General features: G+C 37.8%; 1 protein-coding gene across 1 annotated transcript; it reads left to right on the top strand.

Annotated features, from left to right (window-relative positions):
* Nucleotides 1-204: 204 nt before the first annotated feature.
* On the top strand, nt 205-23751 carry LOC116404614 (phosphoinositide phosphatase SAC4-like). Its single transcript, XM_031887634.1, has 10 exons — nt 205-549; nt 1169-1373; nt 1469-1634; nt 6616-6838; nt 7217-7293; nt 15054-15241; nt 15317-15414; nt 15604-15737; nt 15896-16000; nt 23442-23751. The coding sequence occupies exons 1-10, from the start codon at nt 358-360 to the stop codon at nt 23734-23736; spliced, it is 1683 nt and encodes a 560-aa protein (XP_031743494.1). The 5' UTR covers nt 205-357; the 3' UTR covers nt 23737-23751.
* Nucleotides 23752-24289: the final 538 nt, after the last annotated feature.

Genomic DNA, 24289 nt, shown 5'->3' with positions numbered 1-24289 from the left:
TTTTGTTGAGTTGTTAATCATTTGGTTTCCGTTAGTAAATGAATGATTATACGATCAAGAACCGAATCCAGTTGTTCTATTTTTGTGCAAATCATTCTATGTTGTATTTGAAGCAGCCTAGCGTCTTTGTTGGGGTTGATTTAAGGTGTCAGCAGTTGTGAATTCGTGGTTTCTGGGTTCTGGGTTCTGGTTGTATGAATTATTTGATTTGATTTGATTTCATATCATATCATTTTCCTTTCTTTCTTTCACTTCACTTCAATTCAATTCAATTCAATTCAATTGTGTGATTTGCATGCCCTTCTCCTAGTTTCCCTGAGCCTGGGCCTGTGCTGCAAGGCTCGGGGAATCTGTAAAATGGCTTCCTCAGAGACTGATCCCTTCTCCTCCTCTAATCCAACCGCGTCCTCTGAGAATAACTCATTCTCAACATTTCCTCTCCCATCATCAGAAAATGATGTATACTCCAACTCTGCCGCATCTTCTGATGACCTCCGTTCTGCCTCTCCTGTTTGTATGCACAAATTCAGGCTTTATGAGACTCGATCGGTAACTACACTTTCTTTTCAGTTCTATCTTTACATCCCATTTCCCCATATTCATCATACTGTTCACTCGTACTCTTTTTTCCTTTACCCTCTTACTCTTCATCTCTCCTTGGTTGTGCTTTTAACCAGTAACTTTGTAATATGCTTTACGTTTTTGTCATGCTAATTCATACGGTTCCTATTACAGCCTATAGCATTCGTACATATTTCTTCTGTTTGCTGTTCTGTAACTTATAGCTACCTACGTATTCACACATTTCCTAAACATATTACTATGCAGCTTAAAAGTTTTGAGAGAATTTTCTTCTGTAGTAACGTTTCTATGCTTTTGGTCATCAACTTTCCATGATTCTGTTATTTATGTGATAACTGATATTGTCTTATTGAGGCAATTTGATTGTGGTGGCATTAGTAGATAAATTCCTATCTTTTTTATTTTTCTTCCTTCCCTCTAAACAGATTCTTTCTTCTGTTGACTGTAGAATCTTGGTTTAGTAAAGGTTGAAGAAACGTTATGTTGGTGATGTATGTCACTTCTTGATGTGGTGTGGTGTGGCTGTCTAACTGTATTTATGTATTTGTGGTAGTATTCCCATTTATGCTTCTTTCCTTGGTTCTAGAAATTTTACATGGTAGGAAGGGACAAGAGTAGAACATATTGGAGGGTGCTCAAAATTGATAGGATGGATTTGTCCAAGCTAAACATACGTGAAGATTCTGCTGTATATACAGAAAATGAATGTTCTGATCTGCTGAGACGGATACACGAGGGTAATAAATCTACTGGAGGACTGAAGTTTGTATCCACTTGCTATGGTATTGTTGGTAAGCCAAATCTTATCTTATCTGTAAGGTTCTAATTTTGCTATAATAATGTGATATTTTTATTGCAATATCATTGTTTCTTTCTTTTGTTCTAGGATTCATTAAATTTCTAGGACCTTATTACATGCTGCTTATTACAAAGAGACGTCAAATTGGTACAATATGTGGTCATCCTATATATGGTGTTTCCAGAAGTGAGATGATTCCACTTCCAAATGCTGCTGTTTGGTCCAGTATAGCCATTCCAAAGAATGAGAACAGGTTCTTAGTTAATTTCATTGCTTGGTGTTTATTTCTAAGTGGTATAGTAGGAAGGAACAGCAACTGTTGCTCATAGTGATTTCTTTGGCTCTTCTTATTCTTCTAATTTTTGGTGTTCCTTGGTGTTTATTTCTAAGTGTACAGGAGAAAGAGCAAAAAAATAAATTAATATTTCCAAAAACAAAAACAATATATTAAATATCTTCAAGATATAAGAATTGGAAGCTCAAAATAATAAATACAGCCTCTCCTATTTGTTCTAATAAGATCACTTTGGAATCCCAATAGTCATGGCCAGATCCACAAACAAATGATGAAGGGGTTGCGTTTTTATCCCCTGTTTTTCATTCTTCTTAGACTATGTTTCATCTCTTCATTCTAAGAAACGAAGGAAGTTCTCTCCCCTCTCTCCTCTCTCCTCTCTCCTCTTTCCTCCTCGCCAGCCCCTCCGGCCACCACCAACTCTTTCAGAATGGAGGTTTTTGGCTGCAAGATCAGTCTCATTACTGCATATGAAACGAAAACAATTATTGCATCATTGAAGACGTGGAAGCCCATATCTCTCCTCCCTCCTCCCTCCTCCCTCCTCCTTCATCATTCCCCGGTTCAGTCAAACCTCTCCGACCAGCCCCTCAACATGGAAGTTGCTAGCTGCAAAGTTAATCAATCTCATTACTGTATGTGGAAGGAGAAAGAAGACTTTATTATTGTAGATGTGGAAGCTAAAAAATCCATTTCAATCTCCGAAGCTCAACTCCGATGGACTTTGCACACTATTTCTACTCTCCTCAATAATCCAGTAGACCGCTTCTTCAAGAAAGATGGTGAAATTGACAGAGGGCGAATGAAAATCTTCAAGTTCCAAGGCAACTCGGGGTGGATCCTCAGCTGTGACATTTGGCCTTACTAAGGAGGTCATTCTACCCTTAGAATATGCTCCGGAATCAATATGCAAGGTTGGTCCTCCTTCTTTAGAATGCTGGATAAGTATGTAAACATAGTAGATTACGCCCGTTGGTTCTCAACCCTTTCTACCAAAGCTCCCTTCCAACCTTCAATGGAGAAACAAAGTTATGCTGCTACTGTTAAATCCAAAATCTCCAACCATTCAGTACCTAAATCTGGAAGAATGGAACCAGGCCTGAATTCCATCCTTCAAGATCCTTCTCAGGGTTCAGTTTGCCATGCCCTTCTATCAAAAAACAATGGTTAATTAAAAACCATGATGTGGCTAAGCTAAACTTTGATAACCTTTAGATTATCTCAAAACTTTTTGCTTCTGATGATTGCAGATGGATTTGCAAATTTCTGGAATCAAAATTCCAATCCAACATTGTTATAAACCTCCTTTATGATGACAATGCTCTTATCAGCCTTGATCAAGGCTCCCTTAGTGAATTAATTGGTGCAGTAGGTAAATGGCAGGCATGGGGTAAATTTCACCTTAAATTTGAAAGATGGGACAGCTTGAAACATAGTAGGCCACTGATGTTGAAAGGCTATGGAGGTTGGATTAAAGTGAAGAATCTTCCTCTTGATTTCTGGTGTAGAAGTATTTTCGAAGTAATTGGAGACCATTTTGGAGGACTCATAGAAATAGCCACTGAAATTTTACCAATTGTAGTGAAGCTCACATTAAGGTCAAGAAGAATCAATTTGGTTTTGTTCCATCAACCATTGAAATTTCAGATCAAAAGAGTCATATTCTACCACGCACCTTATTTCTGATGTTCCTCTCGGGGTTTTGGGTGCACTGCCTTTGTCCAAAGTCGTGGCCCTAAACCAAAATAAGTTTACCCCTTGTGCACATAAATGTATCTTTATTAGGTACCCCCTTCACCAACGAAGTTATAAATTCTTCCACCTTCCCAAAAATACTACATCTTCATGGATGTAACCGAGTTTGAAATCAAGGACTTGGAAGCTTGATATATTTTCTTAGAATTTGAGGTGGCAAGATCTAAGGATAGTATTGTCATTTTCAAATGAAAATATATTTTAGTTTTGGTAAAGGAGACTGAAAATCTTAGGTGTAAACCTGTTGAAACACCTATGGATCCATATCTAGCAAGACCTAAGTGAAGTGATTAGTCCAGTTGACGAGGATATGTATCAAAGGCTGGTGGGAAAGTTGATTTACTTACCACATACCAGTTCATACATATCATATTCTATAAGACCTTGAATCACCAATTGGCCCAACATATTAAACTTATGGGTGAAGGTAAATTTAATCATATATTGTCTTGAAAGGCATCAGAAGTGGAAATGAATATTAACTGGGGAGGAAATAACAATGTTGGGTTTGAACACAGTGTTGAAGACTTGATACTCACTAGGGCTTATTCGAAAGTAGGGGAAATTTGGTCCGAAAGATCTGGGAATAAAGTTTATGTTGTGTTGAATGTCAAGTAGTGGAAGTAGGTCATGAGGAACTTTCTTTGATTTCTTGTTGCGACTTATCAATGAAACGAGCCACTTGTTGACTATCACTCTTGGCTAAATTGTTTCTAGCACTCAAACGATGGAATTCTTCTGTGTAGTCTTCAATTGATCAAGCTCCTTGTTTGCTATGTTGAAATTGGTTGTGAAGAAGTCGCTCATGGTTAGCCGGTAAGAAGTGCTTCATGAGTTTCAGTATTTTAGGCCAACTAGTGATAGGTTTTTTGCCATACATATGTCGATTGCCTTGAATAGGATCCCACCATGTCGATGCACCACTTTTAAGTTTCAAAGAAACAAGTTTCACCTTTTTGTGTTCCAGGGTGGCCATATAATCAAAGAAATTTTCAACGTTTTTCACCCAATCTAAAAAGGTTTCTATATTAATCTTGCCATTGTACGGGGTATGTTGATTTCATTTTGAAGTCATGTTCATGGCGCCACTGTGGTTGTCCTTGCCACTCTTGATATTAGTCTTGATTTTTCCATAGTCTTGTGCTTGTTCAACAGGATTCTGTTGTTGAAACAGTGGGTTATACCTTTGTGGAGAATGCATCATTCTAGCTCGAAAATGTGGCTGTGGACTAGGCAAATCTTAATCTTTGGATGAATCAGAATACAGTCCCAATAAATTAAGCGTGGGTCTATAAGGTGAATTATCTGGCATATGTTGATGGTATGGAATGAGATTAGGCCGCTGCACACCTCTGTTATTAATTCTTTGGTCTTCTTGCTGGTTCTTGGATTCTTGGAGGATTCTCTGGACTATTCGATGCAAATCTTGGTTTTCTTGCAGTATTTACTGCTGATTTTTAGGTCTGTGATGAGCTTCTTGCTGCAGATTTTGTACATTTCCGGCTGCTTGATTCCCTGCCAATGCCTCTTGATGAGTTCTTAGTTGATTTTAAACCATTCGTCCCACGTCCAAGGTCAGCTTCTTGATTGCTTGTCCACATTGCCTAACCTTCAGCTTGTGGTTTGACAAGAGGTGGTGAAGGATGCTTCTGCATCATTGGGTGGGAGTGAAGGAAGAGTGGGGAGTTTACTGAGCCCTTTACTCGTCATGAGGTCCCTTCTCGAGGTCGCTATAATACCAATTGTTGAAGGCTAAAGAGTCTTGGAGAAATCTTGGAAGAATTTTGGAGCAGGAGTTTTATTAATTGTGAATAATGAGAGAATGAAAACATTGATCCCTTTAAATGGACCAAAGGGAAAGGGTGGTTACACAACTAAACTGCCTAACTAGATAACTAAACCTAACCTCCTTTAAAGAGACCCGAAGACGAAGGGTTTTGTCACACTTGTTAAATCTAAAATATTTAAAGGTGAATATAAAAGGTCAAGTACAAGAAATATCCAAAATACCCTTGATAACCCTACATCACACACGATCTCCTGAACCAACTTACTTTGATACAATCTTGAATTTGTAGGAGTAATATTATTTTTCTATTGGATACGTGTAATTTAGGTCTTCGTTGTAGAAGAAATTCCTCCTTGAAATATAGAAAGAATAAATATAATAATGATAAATATCTTGACAATTGTCATTTATATACAAATATAGGAATTCCAGCACATTGTTAGTTAGCCGTGAACAGTCCAAATGAACATCATCTTTGGGTTATTAACAAAATTTTAAGATACTTGAAAGGAATTCCAGATCATGGGCTACTGTTTAAAAAGTTGTACTAGAACTTCATACTGATGCTAGTGGCTGGAGATTTAACTGATCGAAGTTCTACATCTGGATATTGCTCTTATGTTTGGGGCAACTTAGTCACTTGGAGAAGTAAAAGGCAGTCAAATTGTTGCTAGATTCAGTGCAAAGGATAAGTATCGAGCACTAATTTTGGAAATTTCTAAAGGAATGTGGATTCAAAAGTTTTTAAATGAGCTAAGGATAAAACTCAAAATTCAATCAAATTATTTCGCGACAGTCAAGCAACAAGCAACATAGTGAAGAATCCTATACACCATGAGAACGAAACAATATCGAGATAGATCGAAATTTCATATCTGAGAAGGTTAACATGAACTTAGTGGAACTAAACTATATTCCATCTTGCCATCAAATTGCCGACATTCTTACCACAACTTTATTGAGAAGAAATTTTGATGAATTTAATTCCAAGCTTGGATTGTATTCTATATATATCTTTTAATTCCTAGCCAAGGGGATTGTAGTTTTGTGTAAATTTATTTATATCTTTTAATATTTTTAGATGTCCTTTTCTTTTCTAATGAATTCCTTTGTTAGTATTTGGCTTCGTTTTATACTTACCCATTATTTGGTCTTGTCCAAAAATAAGAGAAAATATACAATTTCTCCAAAAATCAATAGTTAGGTTTATCATTTTCTATATTGTATTTTGAGCATTAGTCTCTTTTCACCACTACAATGAAAAGAGTTGTTTCCATTTCAAAAAAATCCTGTCTTATCTGGATTTTTGATGTAGGAAACTTAATGGTGGGCTTACTGTAAGCATTACAACTTAGTTAATCTGTTATTTATTTTTCGTTTGTTTGGTGATGTTAGATACAAGAAGCTCCTATGCTCGGTGGATCTCACAAAGGACTTCTTCTTTAGCTACTCATACCAAGTTATGCGTAGTCTACAAAAGAATATCTGTGATAATGAAACAGGTCACGCTCTTTATGAAACCATGTTTGTGTGGAATGAATTTTTGACTCGTGGAATCCGAAACCACTTGCATAATACCATTTGGACGGTTGCTTTGGTCTATGGCTTTTTCAAGCAGGTGAGTAATTGGTGCTTCCGGGATATCCTTCTGATAGCGTTGGAATCAAATAGTTTAGTGTGTGGACTTGAAAAACCTTGCCTTTAATCAATTGGTGAATTATTATTATTATTTTAATTCATTTTTTAAAGTTTCATTCTTTCTTTTATGAAATCTTGTTCTATAATTAAACAAGAAAGTAGTTGGGAATTTGTTAATATTTGATTGATTTGTTAGCATATGATTGAAGTCCACGGTGATTGTTCAATAAGACTCACTGGTAGGACAGATAACAATGTTTTATCACTGCACATTTTGTTTGATGAATATGCTTGATGGTTTCATTTTCCATTGAGTATCACGTTATTTTACAAAGGATCCTCTCTTTCTTGCTTATAGGGTACACTATCTCTAGATGGGAGAGATTTCAAGTTGACCTTAATTGCTAGACGTTCTCGTCATTATGCTGGCACAAGGTATGTCCGTTCTGCTTCTAACCTCAAGTCTCTACACTTCTCATTTGATTTCTAACTGTTTGAAAAGGAAACAAGAACTTTCAACGATGAAATGAAAAGATACTAATGCTCAAAGTACATAAATCTCGAAGGAAGAAAAGAAAAGAATGTGATAGACCACCAATTCTAATACATATAGCATAAGGAAGACAAGTTGAATGATACATGCACATGCGATGGATGTGGAGGAAGTGGAAACCACCTCAGTGGGGACCACAGTTAGTTACATTGGGGAGGTTAAAAGGAGAGATAGAAGGAAAGATGGGGTGGTTAATTAGTTTATGGAAATGCAGGGCTGTAATTTCCTTGAGAGTAGGGAATGCAGAAAATGTTCGGTTTCTGTAGTCTGTAGCAAGTTATTTCCATTATCGTGAAGTACTATTATGTTTGATGTTTTATGTTGAACTTGGTTAATTTCTGTATTAGTTCTTGTGTTGTTCTTTGTTTTCAAGGTTGTGTTATTACAGTTTTCTGTAAAAGTTTGGCTGTTTAATAAAATAATAGAACTCGCTACTTGGTGTTCTATCATTTTGGTATCAGAGATTCGAATCTATGCAACGTTTTCGCCATGGCTCAAAAGCGAATTGAGGAAAAGTTGGAAACGATTGATCAAGAGATACTTGGCATTCGGGTAGAGTTACATGGATTACCATCTATTAAGGAAGATATTGATAGAACACTGATATAGTGTTTCTATTTTATTGATATCTCAAACAGAAAATTACAGTATAAAAGCAGTAAAAGAAAAGTAAAAGAACTCTAACCCTCAAAGAAAAGTAAAAGAACTCTAACCCTCTGCCCTTCCTCTCTTTCAAGGAATGTTGCAGCCCTAATTCTTCACCAAATTCTTCGTACCCTTCTTCCCTCCTCAACTTTCTATTTATAACCAACTAACTACCAACAAATCTAATTACCCTTTTACCCTTACCCTATACTAATCTAGGTATCTAACAGATTTTTCATCGTTAGCAAAGAGCATTGTGTAAAGATACTGATAGTATCTTATTTTATTGACTTGAATGTACGAATTACAATATCAAATAATCAAAGAAAAATTCACACACTCCTATCTAAACCTCAATCTAATCAGAACAGATCAGAACAAGGCAAACAAAATATGGAAAAACTCCTAACAATGTAAACGACCAAACAACTATTAAATAAACTTGATGTCGATCCTCTGCTTCTCTCAAACTGAAACACGACAGCCTCTCCTACTCTGAAGTATTTTTCTTCCCCCCTCTTTCCTCCTCCTTTCTCCCTTTTAATCTGTTTTGCTCACTGACGATTGTGAAAGATCTTCCCCGATATTCTCTCCCCTATAATCTTGCGTGGGTTGATATTTCTGTTACCATTTTTTTCCTGCTATATTTAAATAATATCAGTGGCCTAGCACATTGAAAGGCTGGGTGTGCAGGCTGAATAACAACAGCAACATCAACAAACTTTCATGAAATATATTGAAGGAGTGATTAAGGGAAAGACAACATGGGAAGAAGTTCCCGAAGGTTCATCCAACAAGAAAGAAACTATGATTGATGTCAGTAATTCATTTGTGATGGGAGGAAAATCTGAAGAAAAACACACCAAGTTGGAAGGAGAAGAATTTGCAAGGGACCGAAGCAAATTCAAGAAAATTGACATGCCAGTTTTTGTGGGTACTAATCTGGGATTTGTGGTTATTTATAGCAGAGCGTTATTTTCAGATACACAAACTTACTGAATCAGAAAAGATGACGGTGTCAATCATTAGTTTTGATGGAGCAGCCTTGGATTGGTATAGATCTCATGAAGATCGTGAACCGTTTGTTAATTGGGAAGATTTAAAGAGAAGACTTATTATTTGATTTCGATCAGGCCGTGAGGGATCAATCTTGGGCAGATTTTTAACAATAAAGCAAGGCACTACAGTGGATGAATACATAAATTTATTTGATAAATTGCTGGCACCTTTGCTTTTTTTGTAGAAGACAATCACAGGAGAGACATTTATGAATGGTTTGAAACCTTGGATTAAGGCAGAAATGGAATGTTGGAAGCTTGTTGGGCTTGCTCAAATGATGAAGTTGGCCCAAACGATTGAGAACTTAGAGGTGATAAAGAGTGAATCAAACTTCAAATGTGCAGGGGATGGTAAAACCTAGGTTTCTATTGTAATCTAGAATTCAATGAAGTATATTTCTTATTCATATTGAGTCAAATGAAAGTTACATATTTATATAGAGAATAAAATAAACCTAGACACTATGTAAATTACAATAAAGGACATATGTATATATATATATATATCATAACATCCCCTCAAGCTGGAGCAAATATGTCGATCATGCCCAGCTTGTTGCACAGATAGCTTATCCTTGTTCCATTTAAAGCTTTAGTTAGAATATCTCCCAATTGTTCTCCCTTCACATATCCTGTGGACACCAACCCATCTTGGATTTTCTCACGAATGAAGTGACAATCCACCTCAATATGTTTAGTTCGTTCATGAAATACTGGATTAGATGCAATATGAAGTGCAGCTTGATTATCACACCATAATTTTAGCTGGCACGGTAATACTGAAGCCTATCTCAGATAATAGTTGGTGAATCCATACTATTTCACACACAGATTGTGCCATAGCTCTATATTCTGACTCAGCACTCGAACGAGAAACAACATTTTGTTTCTTACTCTTCCATGAAACTAAGTTTCCACCTACAAAACACAATATCCAGAAGTCGATCTCCTATCCTCACGAGACCCCGCCCAATCAGCATCAGAAAAACATTCAACTCTCGTATGTCCATGATCTTTGTATAGGATCCCACGTCCAGGAGCAGCTTTTAGATAACACAAAATCTGCTCTACTGCAGCCCAATGATCCACTGTAGGGGAAGACATGAATTGACTTACAACACTTACAGAATATGCAATGTCTGGTCGAGTCACTGTTAAGTAGTTCAACTTCCCAACTAATCTCCTATATCTCTCAGGATCTTTACATAATTCTCCTTCTTTAACAAGTTGCTGATTTGGCATCATTGGAGTGCCACTTGGTTTGGCGCCTAATTTTCCTGTTTCAGACAACAAATCAAGTACATATTTTCGTTGAGACAAATAAATACCTTTCTTGCTTCTCATCACTTCAATGCCCAAAAAATATTTCAATTGGCCCAAATCTTTTGTATAAAACTGACCCTGAAGGAAAGTTTTGAGAGACGAAATACCCAATGCATCATTTCCAGTAATAACAATATCATCAACATATACAACTAGTAGAACTATACCCTTCTCAGATCGGCGATAGAAAACTGAATGATCAGATGTACTCTTCTTCATACCAAAGCATACAAGGGCTTGACTAAACTTACCAAACCACGCACGAGGACTCTGTTTCAAACCATACAGAGATTTTCGAAGGCGACATACTTTATCACTCTCCCCCTGAGCAACAAACCCTGGTGGTTGTTCCATATAAACTTCCTCTTGAAGATCACCGTGAAGAAAAGCATTCTTAATGTCAAGTTGATGCAACGACCATTTATTGGTAGCAGCCATGGAAAGAAATAGGCGAATGGAAGTTAACTTGGCAACCGGAGAGAATGTATCTGAATAATCAGTGCCATAGATTTGAGCATAACCTTTGGCAACAAGGCGAGCCTTTAAACGAGCCACTGTTCCATCAGGATTCATCTTGACAGCAAACACCCATTTACAACCAATGGCCTTCTTTCCTGCAGGACGAGATACCAAATCCAAGTACCATTATCATCTAAAGCAGTCAATGAGATGAAAACTTCATGAACAGAGTTAGGAATAGATGTGGACTCAAGAGACGTAATAAACGCATATGTGGAGGGAGATAACTGGTGATAGGAAATAAAGGAAGAAACGGGGTAAGTACACTTGCGTTTACCTTTGCGAAGAGCAATGGGAAGATCATCACTTGGCGCTGGATCACATGATGAAGGAAGCATTGATGGAGGACATGAGTCTGAAGGTTGTGGTGGAGGTCGTCGGGAGTAGACTTGAGAAATCAACGGGCGGGAAGGAGGCACATCAGTAGACAAGGATGGTGTGGGAGAGGTAACCTCATATATAAAAAGATTGTCATCCTCCCCCTGACACAAACTCGATGGTGATGAAGTAAAGGGTGTATCTTCAAAAAAGACAACATCAGGCGAAACCAGATACCTTTTAAGGGTAGGACAATAACAACGATAACCCTTTTGAACACGTGAATAACCCAAGAAGATATACTTCAAGGATTTGGGATCTAACTTAGTATGATGAGGACAACGTGAACAAAACAGACAAACCAAATATCTTAGGAGCAATAGGAAACAAATGCTTGGTAGGAAAAAGAACACGGTAGGCAATCTCACCATTAAGAAGAGAGGAAGGCATTCTATTAATCAAAAAACAAGTTGTAGAGACAGCATCCCCAAAAGATTTTTGAACATGCATTTGAAACGATAAAGCACGCAGTTTCAAGTAAATGCCTATTTTTCCGTTCTGCAACACCATTTTGAGATGGAGTGTCAGCACAGGAAGATGATGAAAATGCCATTTTCACACAAGTAAGAGCCAAGAGAATGAGAAAAATATTCACCCGCATTATCAGTACGCAAAGTTTTGATAGAGACATTAAATTTTTTTTATTTCAGTATGAAAGGCACAAAAATGAGATAATAACTCAGAACGATTTTTCATTAAATATAACCAAGTTAGACGAGAATGATCTCAACAAAAGTAACAAAATAACGAAAGCCTGTTTGAGATACAACTGGACACGGACCCCAAATATCAGAATGAACTAACTCAAATGGAGCAATTGCTCGTTTATCGACTCGAGGACTCGAACTAAGACGATGAAATTTCGCAAATTGACACGAAATCACAATTTAAAGAGGACAAAGACCTAAATTCTGGATAAAGTTTCTTCAACACAACAAAGATGGATGACCTAAACGACAATGGACTTCAAAAGGAGAGGGAACGACAGGACACACAGCTTGCGATACTTGATGATCAAAGAGATAAAGGCCTCCTGACTCATATCCTCTACCAATAATCTTCTTCGTCACACGATCCTGAAACAAGCAATAACCAGAAAAGAACATGACAACACAATTTAGGTCATGAGTAAGTTGACTAGTAGAAATTAAATTAAAGGATAAGTTAGGCAAATGTAACACAAAGAGAGAGAAAAGGATGGGGTAAGGTGAATAGTGCCAGAGCCAAGAACAGAAGATGTGGAGCCATCGGCCAATGTAACAGATGGAAAGGGGCAGGGGACAACGGTCTAGAAAATAGGTGAGAATTACCTGTCATATGAGTGTGGCACCAGAGTCTATGACCCATTTGGTAGATGATGTAAGAAGACACTTTATTTACCTGGGCAACAGTGGATGCAACGGAGTAAAGGAAGATGACGCTTGTAATGACTCTTGGTAATTCTGAAACTTAGCAAACTCATCTCAGAAATAGTAACTGACGCCTCTGTATATCACATGTGGAGGCTATCTGAGCATGTTGAGATCGTTGACTATTCTTATATACAATTTCCGACAATCACGTTTCATATGGCCTGGCTTACGACAGTAGTTACAAACAATCTCTACAGAATCTGGTTTTCGATGATCATTACTATTCCTCTAAACATTGCTATCCATCACTCGAGGGCCATTATTTTTCTTGCTAAAGAGAGCACTACTGGGTTGAGGAATAGACACATTGTCGGAGAGCTTTCAATGCGAAGAACACGAGTGAAAGCATCATCTAATGATAACACAAATTTCCCTACTTCATCTTCTTATAACCCTACAAATTTTCCTACTTCATCTTATCATAATACTACACTCATAACCATTCCCCAAAATGCATATATCAAATATACAACAATAATTTTTCTCCCAAACGCATATTATGATAACACTACTATTATAATCCCTCCCCCAAACACATATTATTATAACAGTACCATTCATATTTCTTCCCCCAAACACATATTACCATAACACTACCAATAACAATCCTACTTCTTTATGGCTCCCTTTGTATAACTCTCTTGTACTTTGAGTTATTATTAATAAAGAAGTTCTTGTCTCCGTTTAAAAAACAAATAACCCAACCCCAAGCACATATTATCATAACACTAGGATTATTATAATCCTAGGATTATCATAATCCTTTTCTTCCATAACTCTTTCCCTCCCCCAAACGCACCCTTAATATCTCAAGAGGGGTAGACAGACTATGTAAATCAGTTCTGGCCCGCTTCCACATACGCCATTCCTGACAATGTGGCTTCTTCCTTGGGAAAGATAGTGAGAAACTTACTCTGGGAAGGACACTCCAGAAGTAAAATAAACCATTTGGCGAATTGGAAAAAGGTTACTCCTTAGTTTGATGGGAGTCTTGGTTTAGGTGGCAAGTTATAAGAAGTATTCATGGTAAAGAGGCCTTTGACTGGCACATGAAAGGCAAATCCAGGAACAGTTTGAAGAGTCCTTGGCTCAGCATCTCAAGAGTTTAGAGGAAGGTGGAACCTTTGGCTTTATATAATCTTGGTAATGGAAGAAGAATTGATTTTTGGACAGATTAATGAACTGGTGACATCCCCTCAATCTTCAATCCCCTAAGCTATTCAGAATTTCTTTGCTACCTAGCGGCTCAGTTGCTGCTCGTTGAGACGATTCCACTATGTCTTGGTCTATCGTGATTCAAAGACAGTTAAAAGAAGACGAAATTCCAGATTTCCAGTCTCTGCTATATCTTCTTTCTTCTGAAAGGGTGATGGAGTCGGACGATAGTAAATTCTAGTCAATTGATTCGTTAGGCAAATTCTCAGTCAAGTCCTTTCAGTTCATCTTTCTCCATCGTTCCCGCTAGATAAAGGAACTTTCAAAGCTCTCTGGAAATCTAGCAGTCCAAGGAGAGTTAATATATTGATCTAAGATTATGGCTTTCGGTCTAAATTGTTCCTTGATTATGCAAAGTGTGCCCTTGGTGTGCTCACTACGTATGAAGGACAGTGAGGACCTGTTGCATCTCTTTATTATCTGCCTTACTCAACCAATTGCTGGGGAAGTTTTCTTTCCCTTTTGGATGTAGGGTTAGTTTTCGATGAAGCTCAAATGTTTTTCAGCTGCTGAGGGGTCCGGTACTGTGAAGGAGACAGATTAATATATGGGAGAACATGATAGAATAACTGCTTGCAGAAATCTGGTTTGAACGCAATCAATGAATTTTCCACGACACGGCTAGGGTTCGGGTGAGATTTTTTCTATGGAAGAAGATAGATCTAGTTACGGTGATTAGGGTTCCGTAATGGTGGCTAGGATTCCGAAGACGAAGAAAAAATCAATTCTAAAGCTCTGATACCATGAAGCTATGTATGAGAAAATGGAATTTCTTATAATTGAATGGTGAGGAAACTCTTACGTTTATACAAAAGAACTCTTAATCAAATACTAGACTGAAGCAATCAGTCTAAATCTATATGGAAATAAAATATACATAGAATACATAGGGAAACAATCTTAGTAATGTTTAATTTACAGCAGAATTAACAAAGCTTGATTTCTTACACTTTTCCTCCTGGAACTAAATTATTGATTTTTTAATCTTCAGGAGATCAACTACTGACAATTTAGTTGAGTTATTCATTTTATTTTGATGAAGTCTATCCACTGAATTATCGTGTATATATATTTATTTCCCCTATCTTGTAGGTATTTGAAACGAGGTGTAAATGAGAAAGGTAGAGTGGCAAATGACGTCGAGACTGAACAGATCGTTTTTGAGGATGTCCCTGAAGGGGTTTCTATGCAATTAAGTTCTATCGTCCAGAATCGTGGCTCAATCCCTCTTTTCTGGTCACAGGAAACTTCACGCTTGAACTTAAGGCCTGATATTATACGTATGACCTTGATTCCATTGTACTTGTTCTTAATCAGCTTATGTATTGTTCCTTTAACCCAATTTGTTTTTCCAGTGTCAAAGAAGGATCAAAATTATGAAGCAACGAGACTTCATTTTGAAAATCTTGCTAAAAGATATGGAAACCCCATAATTATATTGAACTTGATAAAGGTACTTAGTTTAAATTATTCTTTTTATACTTTAATAGTACTTGCAATAATTGTTTAACATTCAACAGATGGAGGATGTATCACGCTGTGTTATGGTCCTATACTAGAGCGCCTGTTGATGTTTTCAGATTCATGCTTTTATTGAATTAATAATCAGTCTGAAGTTATATTTGGCTTTTCATGAAAACAGACACGTGAGAAGAAGCCACGAGAATCTATTCTTCGTGCTGAGTTTGCTAATGCTATTGACTTCATTAATAATGATTTATCTGAGGAGAACCGTCTTAGGTTTCTTCATTGGGATCTACACAAGCATGCTCGGAGGTCTGTGTCTTGTGACATGAGTTTTGGGAACTTGTCTAGAACTTTTGGTTGTTTGTTACTTGTGACGTATTCTGTTTGGTTTCCTGTCGTTACGTATTCCTGTCGTTAAGTTTTTGTCGTTAAGTCTTTGGTTTTAATATTGTTCTTTCAACTTTCAGTAAAGCTACAAATGTTTTACTGCTTCTGGGGAAAGTGGCTTCTTTTGCATTGACACTTACGGGATTCTTTTATTGTCAAGTTACTCCAGCTTTAAGATCTGAAAGGTACTTAATTATCCTGTCATTTTTGTATGTATATTCATTTTTAGATTCAATTACTTTCTTGGCCATTTATATGATGGAATTGTATGTGTGAAATTAAACTTGAACACATCAAATATCTTATCCTCATATCAACAGAATCCAGCTATGGGTGATCATTGGTTGGGCGGGATTGGTTTTGGATAAAAACCGCTGCCGACCACCGACAACTCAATGCTTATTGGTCTATTATGATGGTTTATGGAGGTGCTGAAGATGTTGGCCATCCTATCACATGGGCTAGGCGGGGGGTTTTGTTGGTTTCGTATTTCCGGTGAAATGTGAGAAAAAAAAGTGAAGAAAGGAAACAAGAAAATGAAGAATAAAGAAGATAGAGAGAAATTGACAAATGGAGAAAGAAAAAAGTACGAAGAGGAAAATAAGAGAGAAAAGAAGGGAAGAAAACAAAACAATGGACTGAGAAAAAATGAAGCAAAAATGGAGGAGAAATAGTGTAATAAAAAAAGAATAAGAAATGAAAGAAATTATGTAGGTAATGTGAGAGGAGAAAGAGGGAAATTGGAAATTAGATGTTAGGGAGAAGATAAATGCTCTAAAACATATTGAAACTTGGGAAATACAGTTGCCTAAAACTAAGAAACCTGCGGGTGGTATATGGGTGTTTACCATAAAATGTTATGCTGATGAAAGTGAAAGATACATGGCAAGAATGATAGCTGAAGGATTCACCCAGATATATGGAATTGATTATCAGAAAACATTTGCTCCTGTTGCTAAAATTAACTCCATTAGAGTTTTTTTTTTTCTTTGTCTTGAGTTAATTTAAATTGGCTGCTATACCAACTTGATGTGAAAAATGCCTTTTGAATGGTGATCTTGTGAGCTTACCATTTTATGCTGTTTTATAGTTTTTGTTTCCATGTAGATTGTTTCTCTGTAATTCCTGAAAGGAAACAACTGAAGTATTATGTACTTTAATTTTTGTTTATTTGTTTGGAGATGATGAGGGCACTAAGATGTGTAAATAACCTCATTAAGATGCTTGGCTGCGTCCATTGACCCTTAGGTCTTTTCTTTTATGTTTTTTGTCTAATCCTCTTGTACTTTGAGCATTAGTCTCATTTTTATTGATGAAGAATCTGTTAGACCACCAATTATACATACGTATGTGAGGAGGGGCAGAAATGAGAATTCACCAGCTAATAATAAAAAGAATGATGGGGAAGGAGAACATGCTGAATGGGCCCCACTGGGTGGAATTTTAGGAGAACTATAAATAGGAAATGTTGTAATAGGCTGGGTAGGTTTTATTTTGGGAATCTTCTTTAGGAGGGCAGGCTGCTGCAGCCGCAAGAGGGTAGTATCCTTGTAAAGAGAGCTGGTATGTTTTTTCTGGGTATTTCTTTCTTTCGTTATCGTTTATCTTGTTGCTGTGATATTTTGGTTATATATAAATAAAAGATAGCAGAGTACCGACTCTGTTTAGCCACTGTTGGGTCTTTTATTAGTTATTTGTGTTTGGGAGCCTAACATTTGGTATCAGAGCCATAAAACTGGGGGTGGTCACGCGACTCATGGCACAGCGACAGATTGAGGAAAGGGTGGAGGGAACAGAGAAGGAAATTATGGGTATGAAGGAAATGTTAATGGAGATGAAGAAAACAATGGAAAGAATGGCGGATGAGTTACGGGAGAGTTCTAACTACAAAAAAAAAAAAAGATGAGTCGGGAACATCTGATGGTTCGGTCATGAAGCTCAAAGGAAAAATAGAAGAACCCGAGCTTACAATCGATACGAATCAGAACATAATCGATCGAAGTAAGTACAAGAAGTTGGAAATGCCTATGTTCTTGGGCGAAAACCTGGAATCCTGGGTGTACAGGGCCGAGCACTTCTTCGAAATCAACAATCTACCCGAAAATGAGAAGATCAAAGTGGTTGTGGTCAGTTTTGGGCAAGATGAAGTGGATTGGTACCGATGGACACATAATAGGAAAAGGGTAGAGTCGTGGGAAGATTTAAAAGGAAGGATGTTCGAATTCTTCAAAGATTCTGGCAGAAAAGTTTAGTAGCACGGTTGATCAGATCCAACAAGATGGTTCTTACAGTGACTATGTGAAAAAGTTTGTCACTACTCGGCACCTTTACCCCACATGGAGGAGAGTGTATTAAGAGACGCCTTTCTGACCGGGTTGGAACCAAATCTTCAGGCAGAAGTGGTCAGCAGATATCCACAGACGTTGGAAGATTGCATGAGAGAGGCTCAATTGGTTAATGATCGTAACATGCGTTGACAATGACAAAGGCAGAAGGGAAAATGATAGAATACAAGAAAGGAGAAGGGTCTGTGGGCAAAGCTCAAGAGGGAATGGAGAAAGGGGTAGTAAGGAAGACTGACTTCCCAATGAAGCAAGTGACGATACCCATCAAAGGTAATTACCAAAGGAGTGAACCACCCGTTAAACGCCTATCAGATGCTGAGTTTAGATCCAGACTTGACAAAGGGCTGTGTTTCAAGTGTAATGAGAAGTATTCCCCGGGGCATAGATGTAGAATGAAGGAAAAAAGGGAACTAATGTTATTCATCATGAATGAGGAAGAAGGGAATGAAGAGGAGAACATGATAAAGGAAAACACAGAGGCAGTGTTGGAATTAAACAACCTGGATCTTAACAAGGAGAAGGAGATGAATTAAACACCATTACTGGGCTGACCTCAAAGGGTACTAAAACTAAGGGGTGAAATAAAAGGAAGAGAAGTAGTGGTGCTGATCGATAGTGGAGCCACCCACAACTTTGTGCACTATAAGATCATAGAAGAAATGAAGATACCGATCGAGGCAGACACCACCTTTGCAGTAACAATTGGGGACGGGACTTGTTGTAAAGGGAGAGGATTATGTAAGAGGCTGGAAGTGAAACTACAGGGGATCACAGTAGTGGCAGATTTTTTGATAATCGAGATGGGAAATGTAGATGCAATCCTAGGAATGCAGTGGTTAGACACCACAGGCACTATGAAAATACATTGGCCGTCACTGACCATGTCCTTTTGGGTCGGAAGAAAGCAAATTGAACTAAAAGGGGACCCTTCCCTCATCTGAGCAGAATGCTCCTTGAAGACGATTGAAAAACCTGGGAGAAGGAAGATCAAGGGTTTTTATTATCACTAGTCAACTATGAGATTGAAGAGAATGAAAATGGAATTGAGGAACTGACTAAAAAAGGGGATGAAGAAGACACTCCCATGATCAGAACGTGTTGCAACAGTATACCGATCTATTTGAAGATCCAAAGGGGTTACCACCTAAGAGAGCAATAGACCACCGCATCATGGTAATGCCGAATCAACAACCAATTAATGTACGACCATATAAATATGGACACGTGCAAAAAGAAGAGATTGAGAAGTTGGTGGTGGAAATGCTACAAGCAGGAGTGATCAGGCCAGCCGTAGTCCTTATTCCAGTCGTCTTGTTAGTTAAGAAAAAGGATGGGGGATGGCGTTTTTGTGTGGACTACAGAAAGCTAAATCAGGTGACCACTTCAGATAAATTCCCCATTCTAGTAATAGAGGAGCTGCTGGATGAATTACATGGAGCCACGGTATTCTCGAAGTTGGATCTAAAATCGGGGTATCACCAAATATGTATGGAGGAAGACATTGAAAAAACAGCGTTTAGAACACACGAGGGACACTATGAATTTGTTGTGATACCTTTCGGTCTCACCAATGCGCCAGCCACCTTTCAATCCTTGATGAACCAGGTATTCAAACCCTTCTTAAGACGCTGTGTATTGGTTTTTTGACGATATTTTAGTGTATAGCATTGATCTGTCGGAATATGCGAAACATTTGGGTATGGTCTTTGGTGTCATGAGGGATAATCAATTGTTCGCGAATAAGAAAGAGTGCGTAATAGCACTCTCAATCCAATACTTAGGACACATGATCTCCAGTAAAGGTGTAGAAGCGGATGAAGAGAAAATTAAGGATATGACAAACTGGCCTCAACCCAAGGATGTGACCAGATTGCGAGGATTCTTAGGCTTGACCTGCTACTATAGGAGATTTTCTAGGGATATGGCGAAATTGCCGCCCACTAACTAAACTCCAGAAGAACTCCTTCTGGAATGAAGACGCCTCTGCAGCTTTTGAAAAATTAAAGATAGCCATGACTACCATCCCCGTTCTAGCGTTGCCTAACTGGAATCTATCGTTTATTATTGAAACAGACACATCGGGCATAGGGTTGGGGCGGTACTATCTCAAAATGGGCATCCCATAGCCATCTTCAGCCAAAAATTATCCAGCAGAGCACAATCCAAATCGGTTTATGAAAGAGAACTCATGGCTGTCGTACTGTCCGTGTAGAAATGGAGGCATTACCTCCTTGGGAGGAAATTTACAATTATATCAGATCAGAAAGCACTCAAGTTTCTGCTGGAACAGAGGGAGGTACAACTGCAGTTCCAAAAGTGGTTAACCAAACTACTAGGATATGATTTCGAGATACTATATCAACCGGGGCTACAAAACAAGGCAGCAGATGCACTCTGTAGAATCGAACAACCAAATGGAAATGAATTCGATGTCCACGGTACGAATTGTGAATATGGAAATAGTGAATCGGAAGTGCTGCAAGATACAGAACTCCAAAGAATTAGGGAGGAGTTACAACATGGTTCGAGAAAGGGAGTAAATACCGTTTGGAAATGGGAAACTTCTTTACAGAACAGAGTTGTGCTTTCCAGAAATTCTTATTGATACCGACGTTGATGCATACTTTCCATGATTCCCTTCTAGGAGGGCATTCAGGGTTCCTAAGAACCTATAAAAAATGAGCGGAGAGCTGTATTGGAAAGGAATGAAAACAGGCATCAAGAAATACGTCGAGCAATGTGAGGTATGTCAAAGGAACAAATATGAAGCACAAAACCAGCAGGGGTACTTCAACCAATACCCTTTCCGAAAGCCATATTGGAGGAGTGGTCCATGGATTTCATAGAAGGATTGCCAAAAGCGGGAGGAATGAACGTGATCATGGTCATTGTGGACAGATTAAGCAAGTATGCTCATTTCGTTACCATGGAACACCCATTCACAGCTAAAACAGGTAGCCAAAGTGTTTGTTGAAAGAGTGGTCAGCCAACATGGAATACCTAAATCATTAATATCCGACAGGGATAAAATCTTCATTAGTCATTTTTGGAAAGAATTGTTTGCATCCATGGGAACTAAATTGAAAAGAAGTACCCTTTTTACCCCCAAACCGATAGATAGACTGAAAGAGTCAATCAGTGTGTGGAGACATATCTAAGATGCTTTTGCAACGCGCAACCGCACAAGTGGGATAAGTTTATTCCATGGGCTGAGTTGTGGTATAATACAACATTCCACTCCTCCACGAGATCAGCCCTTTCCAAACGGTGTATGGAAGACAACCCCCCCCCCCCATTTCTTATGGGAATAGAAAAACTCCGAACAATGAAGTAGAGTTAATATTAAAAGAAAGGACTTAGCATTGAATGCTCTGAAGGAGAATCTGACTGGGCACAAAATCGTATGAAGAAAATGGCAGACACAAAAAGAAGGGAACTGAAATTCAGAATAGGAGATGAAGTATACTTGAAACTCCGTCCTTATAGGCAACGCTCGTTAGCTCGCAAAAGATGTGAAAACTGGCCCTAGATTTTTGGACCATATCCAATCATTGAAGAAATAGGAGATAGCATACAGGCTTCAACTCCCCCCGGAAGCAATTATTCACAATGTTTTCGCATCTCCCAACTAAAACTCAAGCTGGGAAATCAACAAGTGGTCCAGCAACAACATCCTATATTGACAGAGGACTTTGAGCTACAGTTATGGCTTGAGACGGTATTGGGAATCTGTTGGAATAAGGAGCTGGAAGCGAATAAATGGTTAGTCAAATGGAAGAATCTACCTGAATCAGAAGCTACCTGGAAAGCTGTATACCAGATGAATCAACAACTTCCCCACATTCCACCTTGAGGACAAGGTGAATCTGGAATCGAAAGGTATTGTTAGACCACCAATTATACATACGTATTTGAGGAGGGGCAGAAATGAGAATTCACCAGCTAATAATAAGAAAGAATGATGGGGAAGGAGCACGTGCTGAATGGGCCACTGGGTGGAATTTTAGGAGAACTATAAATAGGAAATGTTGTAATAGGCTGGGTAGGTTTTATTTTGGGAATCTTCTTTAGGAGGCAGGCTGCTGTAGCCGCAAGAGGTAGTATCCTTCTTGTAAAGAGAGCTGGTATGTTTTTCTGGGTATTTTCTTTCGTTATCGTTTATCTTGTTGCTTGTGATATTTTGGCTTATATATAAATAAAAAATAGCAGAGTACTGACTCTGTTTAGCCACTGTTGGGTCTTTTATTAGTTATTTTGTGTTTGGAGCCTGACAGAATCTGTTTCCTTTAAAAGATAAAGTTCTCAATTAGCTATAATAAATACTATTTTATCATTCCCATTTTCTACGGTATTTACTATTTGCTACAATTTTTACTATTTTACATTCATCATTTTTATTTTTTTCTACAATGTTTGCTATTTCCTTCTACACTGTTTACCACTTCCTTCTCGAACTAAAACAATTTACACCTGAAACACATACTATCATAATCCAAACTAAAATAATCTACATACAAAACACAAATTATTATAACTCAAATATAATAACCTAGGACTATAATAACCCATTTGTTGCTCCAAACGCCCATGCCTTCTTAGTGATTTGAGCTGATTATATTAGATATTTTTACACTGTACGTAGTTCATGGCCCTTTCTTCTGTCTGATTATATACCGTACATGTCCACTAGGTCTCACCTATTTATCCAAAACTAATATCTATATGGATTTGGCCAAAGTGATGGCTGGTTAGCTATTAAGCATGGGTAGAACACAACACAATATTCTTTTAAAACACAAGAACAGATTTATTGAAATGATTTTTTTAAAAAATATACATCATTTTTACACCAAAGAAGGTTTAAAGCAAACATGTTGATGCATTTAGATGTTTAAAAACTTAGCTTGATGCATTTCACCCTAAGAATTTATGATTACTGCCCAAATATATGCCTTTTAATCTCTACTTGACCAATATTTCATCATGTCTAACAAATTTGTTGCATTAACAAGTGTCTTATATGTGTCAAACAAGTGTTAGAGTGCTTGACATGAACACGCTAGCCAAACTTAGGTGTCTGTGCTTCTTAGTTGGTTACTATGCATATTCACATTTTTTTTTCCATGGTTATGTTTCTGAGCTGATGTCTCCCTCTCAATGTAAGAATGAACGATAGATTTTAGCCAAGGAGTACAGTCTGGTTGGCAATGGTGTCACTTTTCTGGTAGCATGTTTCTTGACTCTTCCCGACAATAAACTTTATATGCAAACTTTCTTTCAGGAGTGAAGGAAATTGTAGCATATCTTCTCAGTTACATTCAAACAATGATGTCGAAGATGCTGCTAGCATGGAAAAGCAAATAAGTGCGGACAACCTTGCTTCTAATGGGAATTACATTATTAAGCAGTCGTTATTCCAGAGTGGGGTGCTCAGGACCAATTGCATAGACTGCCTCGACCGTACAAATGTTGCACAATATGCATACGGGTTTGCTGCTCTTGGACACCAGCTTCATGCCTTGGAAATTTTAGATTCCCCCAAAATCCATCTTGATGCCCCTTTAGCTGATGAGTGATGGCATTTTATGAGAGAATGGGTGACACACTCGCACACCAGTATGGTGGCTCAGCAGCCCACAATAAGGTACGCCCAATATCTTCCAAAGTGCTTCCATTGTGGGAAATGTAATTCAATCTTTAGTTAACATTGTTATTATTATTTTAATTTGATATTAATATGATAATTTAATCATTGACGTTATAGATAAAATTCTATTGACCAAACAAGAATAATGGAGTAGATATTGAAAAACAAACTCACACAATTTGTTTGAGGAGAGAGTATCTTGCTCCCTTTAAGAAGATTCAAGCTTTTTGTAGCGTCTACTATATTTATTTATATAAACTGCCGATGTAGCAAATATGCTCAGAAATGTCTCCCCCCATGATATAATAACTCAATTGAATGTAGTGTAGCTCAAACCATCTTGTATTTGCTCCAATCAGACTTCTGTAAGATCCCCTATTATTTATACGTACAAGAGGAGGGGTAAAAAGGTAAATGAACAAGCATTTAATATGGAGGAATAATCTGAAAAGTTTGTGCAGGTGGGACTCGCGGGGAGGAAG

The sequence above is a fragment of the Cucumis sativus genome, chromosome 6 (assembly GCF_000004075.3).
Source record: "Cucumis sativus cultivar 9930 chromosome 6, Cucumber_9930_V3, whole genome shotgun sequence".
NCBI lineage: Eukaryota > Viridiplantae > Streptophyta > Magnoliopsida > Cucurbitales > Cucurbitaceae > Cucumis > Cucumis sativus.
The sequence above is the reverse complement of the archived record's forward strand: the minus strand, read 5'-3'. Positions and strand labels throughout refer to the sequence as shown.